The following is an 18,083-nucleotide window of genomic DNA, read 5'->3' as shown; positions in this document are numbered from 1 at the left end:
ATCCACTTACAGTTTTCGAAGACCTTACATCCATCCTCATCCAGGCCGCAGAAGTCTTCATCCAAGCGCTCAAAAGTCCTCATCGAAACCGGCAGAAGTCTTCATCCAAGCGGGCAAAAGTCTTCATCCAGACGGCATCTTCTATCTTCATCCATCCGGTGCGGAGCGGGTCCATCTTCAAGACATCCGGCGCGGAGCATCCTCTTCTTCCGATTGCCACTGTAGAATGAAGTTTCCCTTTAAGTGACATCATCCAAGATGGCGTCCCTTACATTCAGATTGCCTGATAGAATTCTATCAGCCAATAGAAATTAAAGGTGAAAAAATCCTATTTGCTGTTGTAATCAGCCAATAGGTTTGAGCTTTCATCCTATTGGCTGATTCAATCAGTCAATAGGATTGAGCTTGCATTCTATTGGCTGATTGGAATAGCCAATAGAATTCGAGCTCAATCCTATTGGCTAATTGGATCAGCCAATAGGATGAAAGCTCAATCCTATTGGCTGATTGCAACAGCCAATAGGATTTTTTCACCTTTAATTCCTATTGGTTGATAGAATTCTATCAGCCAATTGGAATGTAAGGGACGCCATCTTGGATGACGTCACTTAAAGGAAAACTTCAGTCTACAGCGGCGATCGGAAGAAGAAGATGCTCCGCGCCGGATGTCTTGAGGATGGACCCGCTCCGCGCCAGATGGAAGAAGATAGAATATGCCGTCTGGATAAGAACTTCTGCCCGCTTGTATGACGACTTCTGTCGATTTCATTGAGGACTTCTGCTCGCTTGAATGGAGATTTCTGCCGCCTGGATGAGGATGGATGTCCAGTCTTCGAAAACTGTAAGTGGATCATCGGGGGTTAGTGTTAGGTTTTTTAAGGGTTTATTGGGTGGGTTTTATTTTTATAGTAGGGTTTTGGGCAATGTAAAAGAGCTTAATGGCCTTTTAAGGGCAATGCCCATCCAAATGCCCTTTTCAGGGCAATGGTTAACTTAGGTTTATTTAGATAGGTTTTTATTTGGGGGGTTTGGTTGTGTGGGTGGTGAGTTTTACTTTTGGTGGTTTGTTTGTATTTTTTTTTACAGGTAAAAGAGCTGATTTCTTTGGGCAATGCCCTGCAAAAGGCCCTTTTAAGGGCTATTGGCAGTTTAGTGTAGGCTAGGGTTTTTTTTTTATTTTGGGGGGCTTTTTTATTTTGATAGGGCTATTAGATTAGGAGTAATTCATTTTTATTTTGGATAATTTCGTTTTTTATTTTGTGTAATTTAGTGTTTGTTTTTTTTGTAATTTAGATAATTGTATTTGATTAATTAAATGTTTTTATTTTATTGTAATGTTAGTTTTTAGTGCAGGTTAGGTTTTATTTTACAGGTAACTATTTACTAAATAGTCTACCTTGTTAAAATAAATAAAAACTTAACTGTGAAATAAAAATAAAACCTAAGCTAGCTACAATGTAACTATTAGTTATTTTGTAGCTAGCTTAGGTTTTATTTTACAGGTAATTATGTATTTAGTTTTAAATAGGTTATTTAGGTAATAATTGTAAGTTTTATTTAGATTTATTGTAATTATATTTAAGTTAGTGGGTGATAGGGTTAGGGTTAGGTTCAGGGTTACGTTACAGTTAGACTTATGCTTAGGGTTAGGTTTAGGGGTTAATATATTTATGTAGTGTTAGTGATGTGGGAGGCCAGAGGTTTAGAGGTTAATAACTTTAGTATAGTGGCGTCGACATTGGGGGCGGCAGATTAGGGGCTAATAAGTGTAGGTAGGTGGCAGCGATGTTCGGGCCAGCAGATTAGGGGTTAATAACTGTAATGTAGTTGGTGGAGATGCTAAGGGCAGCAGATTAGGGATTAATAAGTGTATTTAATGGCGGCGATGTTCGGGCCAGCAGATTAGGGGTTAATAACATTATCTAGGTGGTGACGATGTCGGGGCGGCAGATTAGGGGTTAATAACATTATGTAGGTGGTGGCGATGTTGGGGGCAGCAGATTAGGGGTTAATAACATTCTGTAGGTGGCGGCGATGTCGGGGGCAGCAGATTAGGGGTGTTTAGACGTGTTTTTTATGTTAGGGTGTTAGGTTTAAGCATAACTTTATCTTTCCCCATAGACATCAATGGAGCTGCGTTATGGAGCTTTTGTTTCCGTGATCGCAGATGTTAGGCTTCTTTTTAGCCGACTCTCCCCATGGATGTCTATGGGGAAACACCACTTGTATTTGGGTGAGGTATGGAGCTCAACGCCATCATATCGCCCGCACAAGCCGGTTTTACAAAACCTGTAATAGCAGCTCTATAGGGAGGTGAAATACCGTCACTTTTGTGATGGTCGTTAATTTCCCTATAGCTCTCAAAACTTGTAATCTAGCTGATTGTCAGGTATTAGCCTCTTGGGTGCATTGAAGACCCCTGGGAGTCAAGAACATAAGGCACTAGTTCACACTTGGAATATTTCATGTCAGAAACATATTTGTGTCCTCATTATTGTCTAGTGTATTTGGTTTGTAAATGATCACACAGTATTTAAAGTGATTTTCTGTTTAAAATAGTATGTTTGAAGTTTCTCATTTTATCATATGACTTTTTTACATTTTCTCATTAACTCAATTTTCTGGGTCACGCAACATGCCCTTTTGAATACCCTCCCACTGGCAGAATCCCAGCTCCCATATTAAACAAACCTTAAAACAGTTTATCTTAAGTTCCGGCTCGGATGAACAACCTGAAACATATTTGTTCTGTAACAATGGCTGATAGAGCAGAGGGAGACACACTTATTTTCTTTGTAAATGGCAAAAAGGTATGTTCTAAAACTCTTATTTAAACTTTTTGTAGTTAAATAGACAGTAAAGTCAAAATGAAACTTTCATAATTAAGATGGAGTATTTTTTTTAAATAAAAAAATATTTTACTTCTATCTGAAAATTTGCTTTATTCTATTGGTATCCTTTGCTGAAGAGTAAATCTAGGCAGGCTCATAGGAGCTCAGGAGTGTGCAAATGTCTTTAGTACTCTATTGCTGCAGTGTTTACAACAATGTTTGTAGCAATCCTATACATTGTTGTACACACTGCTGTCATGAGCTTGCTTCAGATTACTCTTCAAATAATGGTACCAATAGAACAATAGAACAAAGCAACTCTGATAAACTCTGATAAAATAAGAAAACAATCATGAATCATGAAAGCTGTTTAGAGGTTTCTTACAAAAGCTTCCATTCCTTAACTTCAAAAAACGTAATTCCTGCTAGTTATTTCCAATGTAAGATGCCATTACCTATTACAGCAGCCTTCCTTTTCCATTATTAACACTGATTTTCTAGTTTAAATTGTTTAAATTATAGATATCGTGGTTTTTTTATATCAATATCAGCAAACATTTATGCATAGAAATGGGCACAAGTCAAATATTTCAGTAAAAATGTACTGTACAGTTTTTATTTAGCTTTCTTACCCTATATCATCACTTGGACAAATGTATAATTTAATGTACCTAATGTATACCCTGAACGAATATTTCTGTTATAGAGATCTCTGTAATTATTTATCCTATGTACATATTCTATCTATTCTGTAAAATCGTATTGTCCAGTTGGCCTTTATGGTTAGAAAGATCAGGTGAAGTTGGGAGGTTTGACAGGAGGAATGAATGGGGGTTCCTTTTAACCAGTAATTTGTGTTTCCAATTGGCAACGGTTGTGGCGCCACTGCTCATAAGTCAGACAGAACATTTTGGAAAGCTGCATTAGGTAGCCTATTAGCTAGTTCAAAAACAGTGACAACCAACAAGGTTTATTTTGTTCATAATAGAGTTATAAAATGAGAGAGATATTATTCAGAGGGTAAAAAGATGATTTTGGTAATAAGGAACTAATATTATTATTGTGATTGTGTTCCACATTGAACACATTTTATTGTGCATGTTTGCAAGCACACTTTTATTTTAAGGGGAACAAACCTTATTCATGTAAATGAAATATCAGTAGATAGATGTGTTAACATGGGTGACTTTGGTATACAAATAATGACATGACACATGAATGTAACATAAATTGGAACCATATTGTCTAACAATAAAACAGTATTTACTGTCCCTTTAATTAAGAGAGGGCCCCTGGGTCACCACTTACTCTGTTGATCATAACAAAATATCAAGCATTCTGGTTTTTAGATAAAGTATATTATGCATTTAACCACTCTGTATAATAGAAACCACACTTGAACCACATCATATCTGAAAGGTGCCAGTGTTTCTAACAATTTATTAAACTAAGAAGGTACTGTTAACATTATTGAGTTCATTTTCTTTGATCTTAAATGGACATGACACCCACATTTTTTCATTCATGGTATAGATAGAGAATAAAAAAGCAACTTTTCAATTTTAATTATCTTATTTGTTCAGTTTTCTTTGTATCCTTTTCTGAAAAGCATACTTAGGTAGGCTCAGGAGCTGTGCGCTAGCTCCTGATTGGTAGCTGCATATGTATGCTTCTTTTCTTTGGCTTACCAATGTGTACATGAGACAATTGTTTAGTTACCTTTTTTAATTAATAACTTGTAATATCAGCTTGTCAGAATAGATTGTTTTAGACCATGCCATGCACTAATTAGCCTGCCTTATGCAGTCAGTAAAATGTGATTTTTGGATTTATTTATTTATTTAACTTCTTCAACAGGGTTAAAGACATAGTCAAATTTACATTCTTGGAGCACCCCCATTCTGTTACAGATAAAATGTGGTCAGTAACTGCAGCATACACATGTATGCTTGCTCATTATTGGCTCACAAGCTGTATCCCCATCTTAGAGTGGCACAGGAGCACAACGTTGATTGCTTATTTAACCCCTTTGCAGAAGTTAAACTAATATGCCCCTTCTCATTTCAGTGTGGAAATTAGGTCAAATGCAAATTCTGAATAGCCAGCAATGCATTAAAGAGGAGCTCATGAATGCTAATTGATAAAAGCAATCACTAGCTTTAGCAATACTGAAATGCGATTTTATTCTGTCTAGACCAGGGGTTTTCCAAGTGTGAGGCGGCCTCCCTAGGGGGGCTCTAGACCATATAAGGGGAAGCACATGAGTAATGACGCTTTGCATTATCCAATAGAAACCCCAAGCAGCAGCTAACCTGGCAAAACATAGAACTGTTTTTAAGAACCAACAATGACACTTGCCATGTCGTGGTGGGATGTAGGTGGCAGAAAAGAACTGCGTTATGTTTGTTGACTTGATCAGTAACTTGAATGAATAACAAAGTGTAAATTGAAACGTGAGTGAAGCACTCTTGGTTGAGCTAAATCAGCTCATGACATCTGTGTGTGAGACCTGGATCAGATGTAAGTGCCTCAAAATTAAAATTAAAAATAAATATTACAATTTCTTTTAAAGAGATAAAATAAAGTAACATCTATTATGGGGGCGGGGGGAGGGGGCCGCTGTCTTGTAGATTTTGTTAGAGGGGAAGCCCACTACCTATGATCGGGTTGATTGACAACCCCCTGCTGGCGGCCGATTGGCCGCAAATCTGCAGGGGGCGGCGTTGCACCAGCAGCTCATTAATTGATTAAGTGACAGTGAGTTGCACCAAATTATAGTCAATGCATGAACTGCTTAATGTGGCATGAAAATAGTTACTTGGTAAACACAGAAGTAGTTTTATTGATAAAACAAGAAGCATATTTGAATTAATTTTACTCCCACGTATATCAATATTCCTTCTGAGAGACCATTGAAATATGTTTTATTTTTTTACATTTACATAATACTCACATTATTTATTGCTCAGTATAAGAGGGGTGAATTAAGTACATTAACAAGTCAGTCTTGTGTAACAGATTAAAGGGACAGTAAACACTTTATACATAATTCAACAACTTAAAAAATATATTTTCATTGTTTATTTTGCCCCTTTCATGTAATTTAGTTTAACCCCTTAACGATACATGTCGTACAGGGTACGTCAAACACAAACTGGTCTTTAAAGACCAACGACGTACCCTGTACGATATTGAGGCATCACTGCAATACCTTTTTTGGCACACTGATGAAGAGAGGGCCACTCTGTGGTTGGTGGGTGGGAGCAGCTGCAGGGAGGCGGGTGGTCAGCCCATCGCTGGATCACTTCCGCTAGCCGTGTCGGATCCATCCCCGGTGTGTGCAAGGGGTGGGGGGCGTGTGCGCGTGCGCGCCCGCGATTTACACTATATGCATGATGCAAGTCTTGGTGGGAGCGGGTGTTGGGAGAGGGAGGGGGGAAATTGTGTTTTAAAAAATGGATCTGGGAGAGGGGGGTATTGAGGGGGGCAGCTACACTACAGAAAAATTATATAAATAAAGGCATATTATTTTGAAAAGTCACTGAATAGTGAGAGGGGGGAGGGTTAGAAAGCTGTTTGGGGGGCTCAGGGAGGTTGGGTGGTAAGGGGGGATCCTACACTGCAGAAAATATATAATTTCATTTTTATTTTTTATTTTTAAAACAAACACAAACTTTTTTATTATACTGGCATACTTTCTGCCAGTACTTAAGATGGCGAGGACATTTGTGGGGTGGGGGAGGGAAGAGAGGTGTTTGGGAGGGATCAGGGGGTGGGATGTGTCGGGTGGGAGGCTGATCTCTACACTAAAGCTAAAATTAACCCTTCAAGTTCCCTACAAGCTACCTAATTAACCCTGTCACTGCTGGGCATAATACAAGTGTGGTGCGCAGCGGCATTTAGCGGCCTTCTAATTACCAAAAAGTAATGCCAAAGCCATAAATGTCTGCTATTTCTGAACAAAGGGGATCCCAGAGAAGCATTTACAACCATTTGTGCCATAATTGCACAAGCTGTTTGCAAATCATTTCAGTGAGAAACCTGTGTGAGTGCAGTAATTGAGTAAGAGGAAAATTACAGCTAAACACAAACACTGCAGAAATGAAAAATAGCCCTGGTCCTTAAGGGAAAGAAATGGAAAAATGAAATTGTCCTTAAGGGGTAAAAAAAAATATTGACTTTTATAATTCTTAGAACTTGATTGTGGGTGGAGCTTGGCTATGAAAAAAACAATTGCTGTAAAATTTTAAAAAGTATATATTTGGATGATTTTTACTCTCCCTTTAAATAACACATTGATATTTCATTACTTTTTGTTCTCTTTTCTGTTTGCGGCAAACTTAATTGACCAGTTCAGATATGCCAAAAACAGCACTGGAAGTTATAGGGATCGTAAATTCAAAATTAAACATGCATATGAAAGAGTATTATATAAACATGCTAACCCCTTGCACCCTATGGACGTAGGTACTACATCATAAAGTAATTTGCCCAGCATACTGTGTTGATGTAGTACCTACGTCCAGCACAGAGGCGCATGTTGAGGTGCCCACTGTCTGCTTAGACAGTGAGAGCCGCAACCCGGGGACAGAATGCATTTTCCTTCATATGGTAAGGGAGCACTGATCATGCTCCTATATCATATGAAGCCAGATCGCCAATGATACACCATTACACTGCCCTCCCACCCCAGACATGCCCAGTTCTCTCCATGGCACATCCATAACACTGAAAATAGTCGGGGGTCACCCCCAAACAATCCCCTTTACCTGTCCTTAAATACTTTTAGGAAACATTGGGAGGTATACAAGAGTTACAGAGGCGTAACTAGAAACCACAGGGCCCAGGTTCAAGAATCTTAGAAGGGCCCCCCCACCCCCCAAAAAAAGGTGAATTTGATACATATCTTTTTTTTTCTTTTTCTTTTTTACATTTAACACAGAAAAAAATGTGAATCAGATTACATGTCTGCAAAAGAGGTACCCTGTGTCCACAGTCTGTGAGATTGTCTGACCCCCTATTACTGTATATAGTGACACTGTTTAACCCACCAGTACTGTATATAGTGAGTTAGTGACACAGTCTGTAATCTGCCAGTGAGATGGCTGGCCTGACCCTACCCGCCCCAGTGCATAAATATATACACACACACACACACACACATACATGCATAAATACACACACACACACATACATGCATAAATACACACACAGTCACATACATACACACACACACATACATGCATAAATACACACACACACACATACATGCATAAATACACACACACACACACATACATGCATAAATACACACACAGTCACATACATACACACACACACATACATGCATAAATACACACACACACACATACATGCATAAATACACACACAGTCACATACATACACACACACACATACATGCATAAATACACACACACACACATACATGCATAAATACACACACAGTCACATACATACACACACACACATACATGCATAAATACACACACAGTCACATACATACACACACACACATACATGCATAAATACACACACACACACATACATGCATAAATACACACACAGTCACATACATACACACACACACACATACATGCATAAATACACACACAGTCACATACATACACACACACACACATACATGCATAAATACACACACACACACATACATGCATAAATACACACACACACATACATGCATAAATACACACACAGTCACATACATACACACACACACATACATGCATAAATACACACACAGTCAAATACATACATACACACACATAAACACCAATGGGTAAAACAGAAACACTAACCCCTGTATTCAGAGACAGAGACACTAGTGAAGCATCATGTCACACTCACATGATATCAGTGCAGGCAGTGGCAGGTCAACGTTTTTTATTGGGGGGAAAACTTTTTTTTTCTGCACCCCCTGTAGTTTCTCCCCTGAAGAGTTATATATGTGTAACTGCCAATCATCCAATTTTAAAGCTTTGTTCTGTTTGTATCCTTTTTTATAATTCACACCTTGAAAGGCTCAGGAGCAGCAATATACTACTGGGGTAGATTTATCAACTGTCGGGCGGACATGATCTGCTATAGCGCATCATATCCGCATGACATCGCTAAATGCCGACAGCATACACTGTAAGCATTTAACATTGCACATGCATTTCTTGTGAAATGCTTGTGCAATGCCGGCCCCTGCAAATTCGCCGCCAATCAACCACTAGCAGGGGGTGTAAAATATTGCGATCGTATCTGATCGGATGATTGCTGTCCACCACCTCAGAGGTGGAGGACAAGTTAAGAAGTAGCGGTCTTACAACCGCTGCTTCTTAACTTATGTTTCTGGCTAATATGAAGGCTCACGCGGAAACAGCTGCATTCGCAGCATGTTAAATCGGCCCCCTAGAATCTAGCTGGTGATTGGCAGCCACACACATATAACTCTTGTATAACTCCCAACATTTCCTAAAGGTATTTAAGGACAGGTGAAGTGGACTTGATGACGGCGGCCCCCTGCTATTTTCAGGGTTGTGGATGTGTAATGGAGAGAACTAGGTGTGTCCTGGGTGGGAGGGCGATGTAAGGGTGTATCATGCATTTGAGCATTTTCCTATTGGACTATTATGTCTCTTTAAGCATAACAATTATATGTTCAATTTTTGTTTTGTTTTATTGTTTTTTTTATAAAATTTACCAGTATGTTTATATGTTTAATTTCCATTCCAGGTAACTGAACAGAAAGCAGACCCGGCAGTGATGCTGTTGCCTTACCTGAGGAACAAATGTATCCTTTTCTATATCGATCACTTTCTGTGTAGGCTGTTTTATTGAGAATTTTGTAAGCTTATTTAGTTTCATTGTTTATAATCACCTCCCTTCTTGCTTACCACCTTTCCCTTTATTAATATAAGTGCCTGAGATGATTTTTTTCTGGCAATGTGTGCTGTTTTTTTAAGTTTTCAGATGATAGCCATCTTGTCCAAAAGTCTTTCAATAACAGCTGTATTTGTAATAAATATCTGTCACTTATTCAGTATACATTATAAGGCCCAGTGCTAGAATTCTATGAAGCTGATATAAACTGTCGCTGTAGTAATGAATACAATACGCTATACAATTACCTCTGCTTATGCCATTAGAGTGTCTTACACAAGTGTGTCCAACCTAAGGCTACAATAAGGCCATCGATTATTTAGATATCACTTGTCCATTTTATACTCATTTCATTGTTCTTAATGCATGCCAGAAACTTCAAGTCAAAATTACTTTTTCATGATTCAGAAAGAGCATGTTATTTTCAAAAACCTTTCTAATTTACTTCTATCGCCAAATTTGCTTTATTCTCTTGGTATCCTTCGCTGAAGAGTAAACTTTGATAAGCTAATAAGACTTTAGTAGCATGCACTCTAAGAAAGCAGTATTCTTAACAATGTATAACATTCATACAAATATTATTATATCTTCTTTTTTTGTCTTTCTGCATGCACCTTTGTTCAAGAGATACAGCAAAATGAATAACAGACGGCTAGATTACGAGTTTTGCGTTATCAGCGGCTCAGTACTAACTCGCAAGTTATTGTTACCGCTGACCTCTCTATAGCGCTGCTATTACAGGTTTTCATAAACCCGGCGTTAGCAGGCAAGAAGTGAGCGTAGAACAAAATTGAGCTCCATACCGCACTCCAATACCAGCGCCGCGGTGAGCTGGTTTTACGTGCTCGTGCACGATTTCCACATAGACATCAATGGGGAGAGCCGGCTTAAAAAGTCTAACACCTGCAATAAAGGAGCGTAAAGCTCCGTAACGCAGCCCCATTGATTCCTATGGGGAAAGAAAAATTTATGTTTACACCTAACACCCTAACATAAACCCCGAGTCTAAACACCCCTAATCTGCCGCCCCCAACATCGCGACACCTACATTATACTTATTAACCCCTAATCTGCCACCCCCGACATCGCCGCCACCTACATACACTTATTAACCCCTAATCTGCCGCCCCTAACATCACCGCCACCTACCTACATTTGTTAACCCCTAATCTGCCTATATAAAACTAAATACTTACCTGTAAAATAAACCCTAAGCTAGCTACAATATAACTAATAGTTGCATTGTAGCTAGCTTAGGTTTTATTTTTATTTGACAGGCAAGTTTGTATTTATTTTAACTAGGTAGACTAGTTAGTAAACAGTTATTAACTATTTACTAACTACCTAGCTAAAATAAATACAAATTTACCTGTAAAATAAAACCTAACCTGAGTTACACTAACAACTAACCTTACACTACAATTAAATAAATTACATTAATTAAATACAATTAACTAAATTACAAAATAAACCCTACTAAATTACACAAAATAAAAAATAAATTATCAGATATTTAAACTAATTACACCTAATCTAATAACCCTATCAAAATAAAAAAGCCCCCCCAAAATAAAAAAAACCCTAGCCTAAACTAAACTACCAATAGCCCTTAAAAGGGCCTTTTGCGGGGCATTGCCCCAAAGAAATCAGCTCTTTTACCTGTAAAAAAAAAAATCCTAACTAAAAAAACCTAAGCTCCCCATTGCCCTAAAAAGGGCATTTGGATGGGCATTGCCCTTAAAAGGGCATTTAGCTCTTTTTCCACCCAAAAGCCCTAATCTAAAAATAAAACCCACCCAAAAAACCCTTAAAAAAACCTAACACTAACCCCCGAAGATACACTTACAATTTTTGAAGACCTAACATCCATCCTCAACGAAGCCGGCAGAAGTCCTCAACGAAGCGGCAGAAGTCCTCATCGAAGCCGGCAGAAGTCTTCATCCAAGCGGGCCGAAGTCTTCATATTTATTTTGTTTGTATTGGTATGACACAAAAAAGTGGAGAAAAAAAAGCCAAATCTGAAACATTCCACACAAAACTCCAAAAATGGACTGGACAAAATTATTAGCACCTTCTCCAAATTGTAAGAAATAATTGCAGTTTGTGATGCTCCTGTCATTTGTATCAATTAACAGGTGCTGACAATATAGAAATCATGCTAGTAACCAGTTAAAATGGTGAAACATTTACTTAACCTTTCTGTTCTGTGTCTCTGTGTGCCACACTGAGTATGGAGAAGAGAAAGAGCAGCAAAGAATTTTCTGAGGATTTGAGAACAAAAATTTTGGAAAAGCATGGACAATCTCAAGGTTACACAATCAAACAATAGTAATAAGAATATTACTATAATAACCCCTGGCGCTAACGTGTAGCTTAAATTGGTAGTACAAAGGTTCTAATTACTGTATACTATAAACAATAAATTACCTTAATAGCGATGATAATAATTACTTCTTTGCAAATATGTAAAAAACTGGGGTGATCGATTATAAAACCCAAAATTAGGGATGCGCTTAAGGATGAATCAGAGTAGTGGTGCAAGTAAAAAAATGAACAACTTTTATTACAATCTTAATTGTGCAAGAAAATACTTTTAAAACCAAATTTATCGAATAACACTCTGATCAGGCGTTTGACAATGTAGTATCAATAAAATCCCAAAAAACTCAAAATAAAAAATATATAAAATTGCATAAAATAAAATAAAATAACAATGAAACAACAATGAGACAATCACTATCACAAATGATTATTTCGAGATAGAGAACAAAGATCCCATTAGAAACCAAGGGAGATCCACGTCAGCTGGAAGTTAGTGATGTTTCACCGGAGCTGTAACGAGATTTGAGATCCAAATGAACAGACAGGAAGAGAGCCAAATTTAAGGTGTTCACTTATTACTTACACCGAAAGTGCTCTCTGAAGTCCCAGCTGTCTCTCTATAGCGGTCCTGGATTAGGTCACTGCTGGATGGAAACCCCTTGTCTTTTACGATCCGTGTCAGCACTCGCGCCAGATAGACCAAACAATGTTCTAAGTCTCTATGCGGTCTCGACGCTGGCAATTAGTTCCAGTCACCTCAGTGTGAAATGAAGAATAAATAAGCCTTGCTGTGACTATAGCCATAATGATCATCATTATGGCTATAGTCACAGCAAGGCTTATTTATTCTTCATTTCACACTGAGGTGACTGGAACTAATTGCCAGCGTCGAGACAGCATAGAGACTTAGAACATTGTTTGGTCTATCTGGCGCGAGTGCTGACACGGATCGTAAAAGACAAGGGGTTTCCATCCAGCAGTGACCTAATCCAGGACCGCTATAGAGAGACAGCTGGGACTTCAGAGAGCACTTTCGGTGTAAGTAATAAGTGAACACCTTAAATTTGGCTCTCTTCCTGTCTGTTCATTTGGATCTCAAATCTCGTTACAGCTCCGGTGAAACATCACTAACTTCCAGCTGACGTGGATCTCCCTTGGTTTCTAATGGGATCTTTGTTCTCTATCTCGAAATAATCATTTGTGATAGTGATTGTCTCATTGTTGTTTCATTGTTATTTTATTTTATTTTATGCAATTTTATATATTTTTTATTTTGAGTTTTTTGGGATTTTATTGATACTACATTGTCAAACGCCTGATCAGAGTGTTATTCGATAAATTTGGTTTTAAAAGTATTTTCTTGCACAATTAAGATTGTAATAAAAGTTGTTCATTTTTTTACTTGCACCACTACTCTGATTCATCCTTAAGCGCATCCCTAATTTTGGGTTTTATAATCGATCACCCCAGTTTTTTACATATTTGCAAAGAAGTAATTATTATCATCGCTATTAAGGTAATTTATTGTTTATAGTATACAGTAATTAGAACCTTTGTACTACCAATTTAAGCTACACGTTAGCGCCAGGGGTTATTATAGTAATATTCTTATTACTATTGTTTGATTGTGTTCTTCTTTGTGGAGTTTGAGGATACTCCATTTACCCAGTGGTTTATTGGTAAGTTTCCCAGCGCAGATTGATCACACCCCTAAGTATACAATCTCAAGGTTACAAGTCCATCTCCAGAAATCTTAATGTTCCTGTGTCCACTGTGCGCATTATTGTAAAGAAGTTTACAGCCCATGGCACTGTAGCTAATCTCCCTGGATGTGGACGAAAGAGAAAAAATAATCAAAAATTGCAACAAAAGATTGTTCGAATGGTGGATAAAGAACCTCAATAAACTTCCAGACAAGTTCAAGCTGACCTTCAGGCACAGGGAACAAATGTGTCACCACTATTCATTGCCAACTGAATGAAAAAAGATGCTATGGTAGGAAACCCAGGAGGACCCCACTGTTGACACAGAAACATAAAAAAGCCAGATTGGAGTTTGCCAAAACTTACCTGAGGAAGCCAAAATCCTTTTGGGAAAATGTGCTGTGGACAGACGAAACAAAATTACAGCTTTTCGATAAAGCCCATCATTCTACTGTTTTCAGAAAAAGAAATGAGTCTTTTAAAGTAAAAAATACAGTCTCTACAGTCAAACATGGTGGAGGTTCACTGATGTTTTGGGTTTGCTTTGCTGCTTCAGGCACTGGATGTCTTGACTGTGTGCATGGCATTATGAAATCTGAAGACTACCAAAGAGTTATGTGGTGCAATGTAGGGCCCAGTGTCAGAAAGTTCTCCATCAGAGGTCATGGGTCTTACAGCAGGACAATGACCTAAAGCACACGTTAAAAAGCACCCAGAAATGGTTTAAGACAAAGTGCTGGAGAGTACTGAACTGGCCAGTAATGAGCCCAGATCTCAATCCCATAGTGCACCTGTGGAGAGATCTCAAAGCAGCAGTTGGGATAAGGAACCCTTCCAATCTGAGAGACCTGGAGCAGTTGTCAAAAGAAGAGTGGTCCAAAATTCCAGTACGAGGTGTAAGAAAATCATTGATGGTTATAGGAAGCAATTGATTTCAGTTATTTTTTTCCAAGGCGTGTGCTACCAAATATTAAATTGAGGGTGCCAATAATTTTGTCCAGTCCATTTTTGTAGTTTTGCATGGAATGTGTAAGATGTGGCTTTTTTTTCTCCACTTTTTTGTGTCATACCAATACAAATAAAATAAATAAACATGAGAATGCTTAAACATTTGTAATTGCAACAATTTTCTGGGTAAAGTGGTGCATTATCTGACAGAAATGCAGGGGTGCCAATATTTTTGACCATGACTGTAATATATTTATTTATAATCATGTATATATTGTACCAAAATTCCATCAGATATATTTGGAAATATTTATTTATGAATAACTAGAACATATTCTGATAAGTGAAGTACTTAAGCATATGCAATCGGGTTTTTGCTCGCGAATAGGATTCTTTTTTTGTAAAACAATTTTGCTGCATTGACTTCTATGGGGGAATACGTTTTTTCAACTTGTAATATGAGCACTACCGACCAAAAAAAACAACTTTTAGCGGAGTTAGCGCTTAAGCCTTAAATATTGCTTCACTTGTAATCTGGCCCTAAAGGTTTAAATACACAGTTATAATCAGCTCTGCAACAGCAATGCACTACTGGGCCCCAGCTAAAAAGAGGCATATGTGCCACCAATCACCAGCTATCTCCTAGTAGCACCTTGCTGCTCCTGAGGATACCTAGGTATACTTTTCAACAAAAGATACCAAGAGAACGTAGTCAGTTTATAAATAGAAATAATATTAAAAGTCTATTTTAATTCTACCTTTTATGCCCCTTTAACAAGTAAAGTGGTTTTCACGCACTAAAAAGATTAACTTAAAATTTGAGGGGAAAAAAAAGTTAGAGAAACATCCTAAAATTAGTTTACTGAATGACTGGAATAGCATTGTGAAATAGTCCATATACAGATACATAGGGTGTTTTTATAGTCTGAATGCATAGGATACCTTTAGATAATTGGAATATATCAAAGTTAGCAAATAATTTAGAATAGGTTCAAATAAAAAAAAATACAATTACCCATTTGATAAGCGTCAGACATTGAGGTGAACTGAAATTTAGACGGATGCATTTAAGCCACTCAGAGAGGGTAAATCATAGCTAAAACCCTGATCAGGAACTGCAAGACATTAAAGCGCCTGAGCAATACATGGCTGGTAATTGGCAGCAACATGCATATGCTGTATCTGATTGGTTCACTGGCTATGCATTGAGAGCTTCTTGAAATGTGTTTCTTTTTTGGAGCAGCTGTGCGTAAGCTTCATGTGTAATGTCAAGCGTAGGCTGGGTTGCTGTAAAGCACGTTGACACTGAACCATGGAGTGGCGGAAACATGTTCTCTGGAGTAATGAATCACATAACACTATCTAGCTGTCTGATGGAAGATTCTGGGCATGGCAGATGCCAGGAGAAAGCTCCCTACTGGTATACATAGTGCCCACTGTTAAATTTGGTGGAGGAGGGATAATGGTCTCAAGCTGTTTTTCAGGGTTTCGGCAAGGCCCCTTAGTTCCAGTGAGGGGTCATCTTAATGCTACCGGATACAAAGACATTTTAGACAATTGGGTGCTCCCAGCTTTGTGGCAACAGCTTTTCCAGCATGACTCTGCACAAACATGGTCTATGTTTGGAGGAACTCGAGTGACCCTCTCAGCCCTGATCTCAACCCATTAAACACCTTTGGGATGAATTGGAATGGTAAGTGTAAGCCAGACCTTCTTGTCCAACATCAGTGTCTGACATCACAAATGCTCTTTTAGTTGAATGGGCATAATTTCATACAGACACACTACAATTTTGCGGAAAGCCTTCCCAGAAGAGTCTCAGCTGTTATAACTGTAAAGAGGGGTGGGGCAACTTATGGTTTTGGAATGGGATGCCCAACAAACTTATATAGATAGGTGAGAGGGCGAGCATGTTTAAATAACAGAAGGTCCTCTTGTGTGTATATATATATGTATGTATATATATATATATAGGAACAAAAGACTTGCACTCACTGGACTTTTTGTATAATATTTACTTAACAAATGTGACGTTTCGAGGATAATGTATCCCCTTCTTCAGACGTCTGAAGAAGGGGATACATTATCCTCGAAACATAACATTTGTTAAGTAAATATTATACAAAAAGTCCAGTGAGTGCAAGTCTTTTGTTCCTGTATATCAATTTCTACTAGCATCCTGGCAGTTGTGTAAAAGTGAGAGTGCACATCCTTGCTACAAATATGTATATGTATATATATGTATATATATATATATATATATATATATATATATATATATATATATATATATATATATATATAAGGTTACCACAACTTGCTTTTGGTAAGGCCCTTGTATAAAGTTGTACTAAAAAGAAATGATGGAAAGTCTCAATTTATTTATTGCTTAAAAAATAAATTTGTCTTGTTTTCCATATACCTTAAAAGTAAACACCTGCAGCCAAACTTATTTAAGGTGTGGTCCATATAGAACTCAGACTTTATACCTTAAAACTTCCTTGACTATAGGTTTTCTAGTGCAGCTGACCGGAACAAAATATGGCTGTGGAGAGGGCGGCTGCGGGTCTTGCACTGTGATGATATCAACTATCCATCCAGTCTCCAGGAAAATCATGTATCCTATCTGTCTGCTGAACAAAAATCACTGCATGACCGGTTTAATTGATTTAAGGAATTCAAATATTTTGCAAACAAGATGTATTTCGTTATTTACCAGAATAACACTTAATTGTACATATACTAGTAGCAAGGGTGAACATATTGGGAAAATATTGTATGTTAGAGTGTATGTATGCTTTGTGCGTGTGCATGCCTGGGATCCTGCATGTGTGTGTGCATCTGTGCATATGTGTGCATGTGTATATTTTTACAGAGGTGGGCAAAGCATAATTCTAACAATAAAAAGTCAAATCTATAATTACACTTTTTACAGCTATTTTATGCTATACTATTACATGGAAAACACAGGGTCTCTTCTAACCATTACTTTTTGGGATGTTTTACTTCTAAGACATTCCAGTGAATTAGAAAACTCAGCCTGCAGTTTTGTAGTGACCTTTGTACCACACTAACTTCAATACTTCAATGCATTAAGATAATTTGACAATGGTATTCCCATGTTTCAGAAAACACTTTCCAAGCACATTTTAAAAGCATGTGTGTTTTTATATATATATATATATATATATATATATATATATATATATATATATATATATATATATATATATATATATATATAGTAAACTCTTGAGTATCCGGAACTCAAGCAACCAGCACTCTCAAGCAAAAAAGGGAAAGATGTTAGAGCATAAATGTGATCTATAACAAAGAAACAGTCCGGATCTCTTGAAACAGCAGGAGCTGTGGT

General features: G+C 37.7%; 1 protein-coding gene across 1 annotated transcript in view; it reads left to right on the top strand.

Annotated features, from left to right (window-relative positions):
- Positions 1-2,724: 2,724 nt before the first annotated feature.
- Positions 2,725-18,083, top strand: part of LOC128659728 (aldehyde oxidase 1-like) — a 561,780-nt gene continuing 546,421 nt past the window's right edge. Inside the window, 3 exon segments of the mRNA XM_053713310.1 lie at positions 2,725-2,810; positions 9,591-9,648; positions 17,231-17,327. Coding sequence (XP_053569285.1) covers positions 2,757-2,810; positions 9,591-9,648; positions 17,231-17,327 — 209 coding nt within the window. The 5' untranslated portion in view covers positions 2,725-2,756.

The sequence above is a fragment of the Bombina bombina genome, chromosome 1, assembly GCF_027579735.1.
Source record: "Bombina bombina isolate aBomBom1 chromosome 1, aBomBom1.pri, whole genome shotgun sequence".
Classification (NCBI taxonomy): domain Eukaryota; kingdom Metazoa; phylum Chordata; class Amphibia; order Anura; family Bombinatoridae; genus Bombina; species Bombina bombina.
This window is presented reverse-complemented; position numbering and strand designations above follow the sequence as displayed.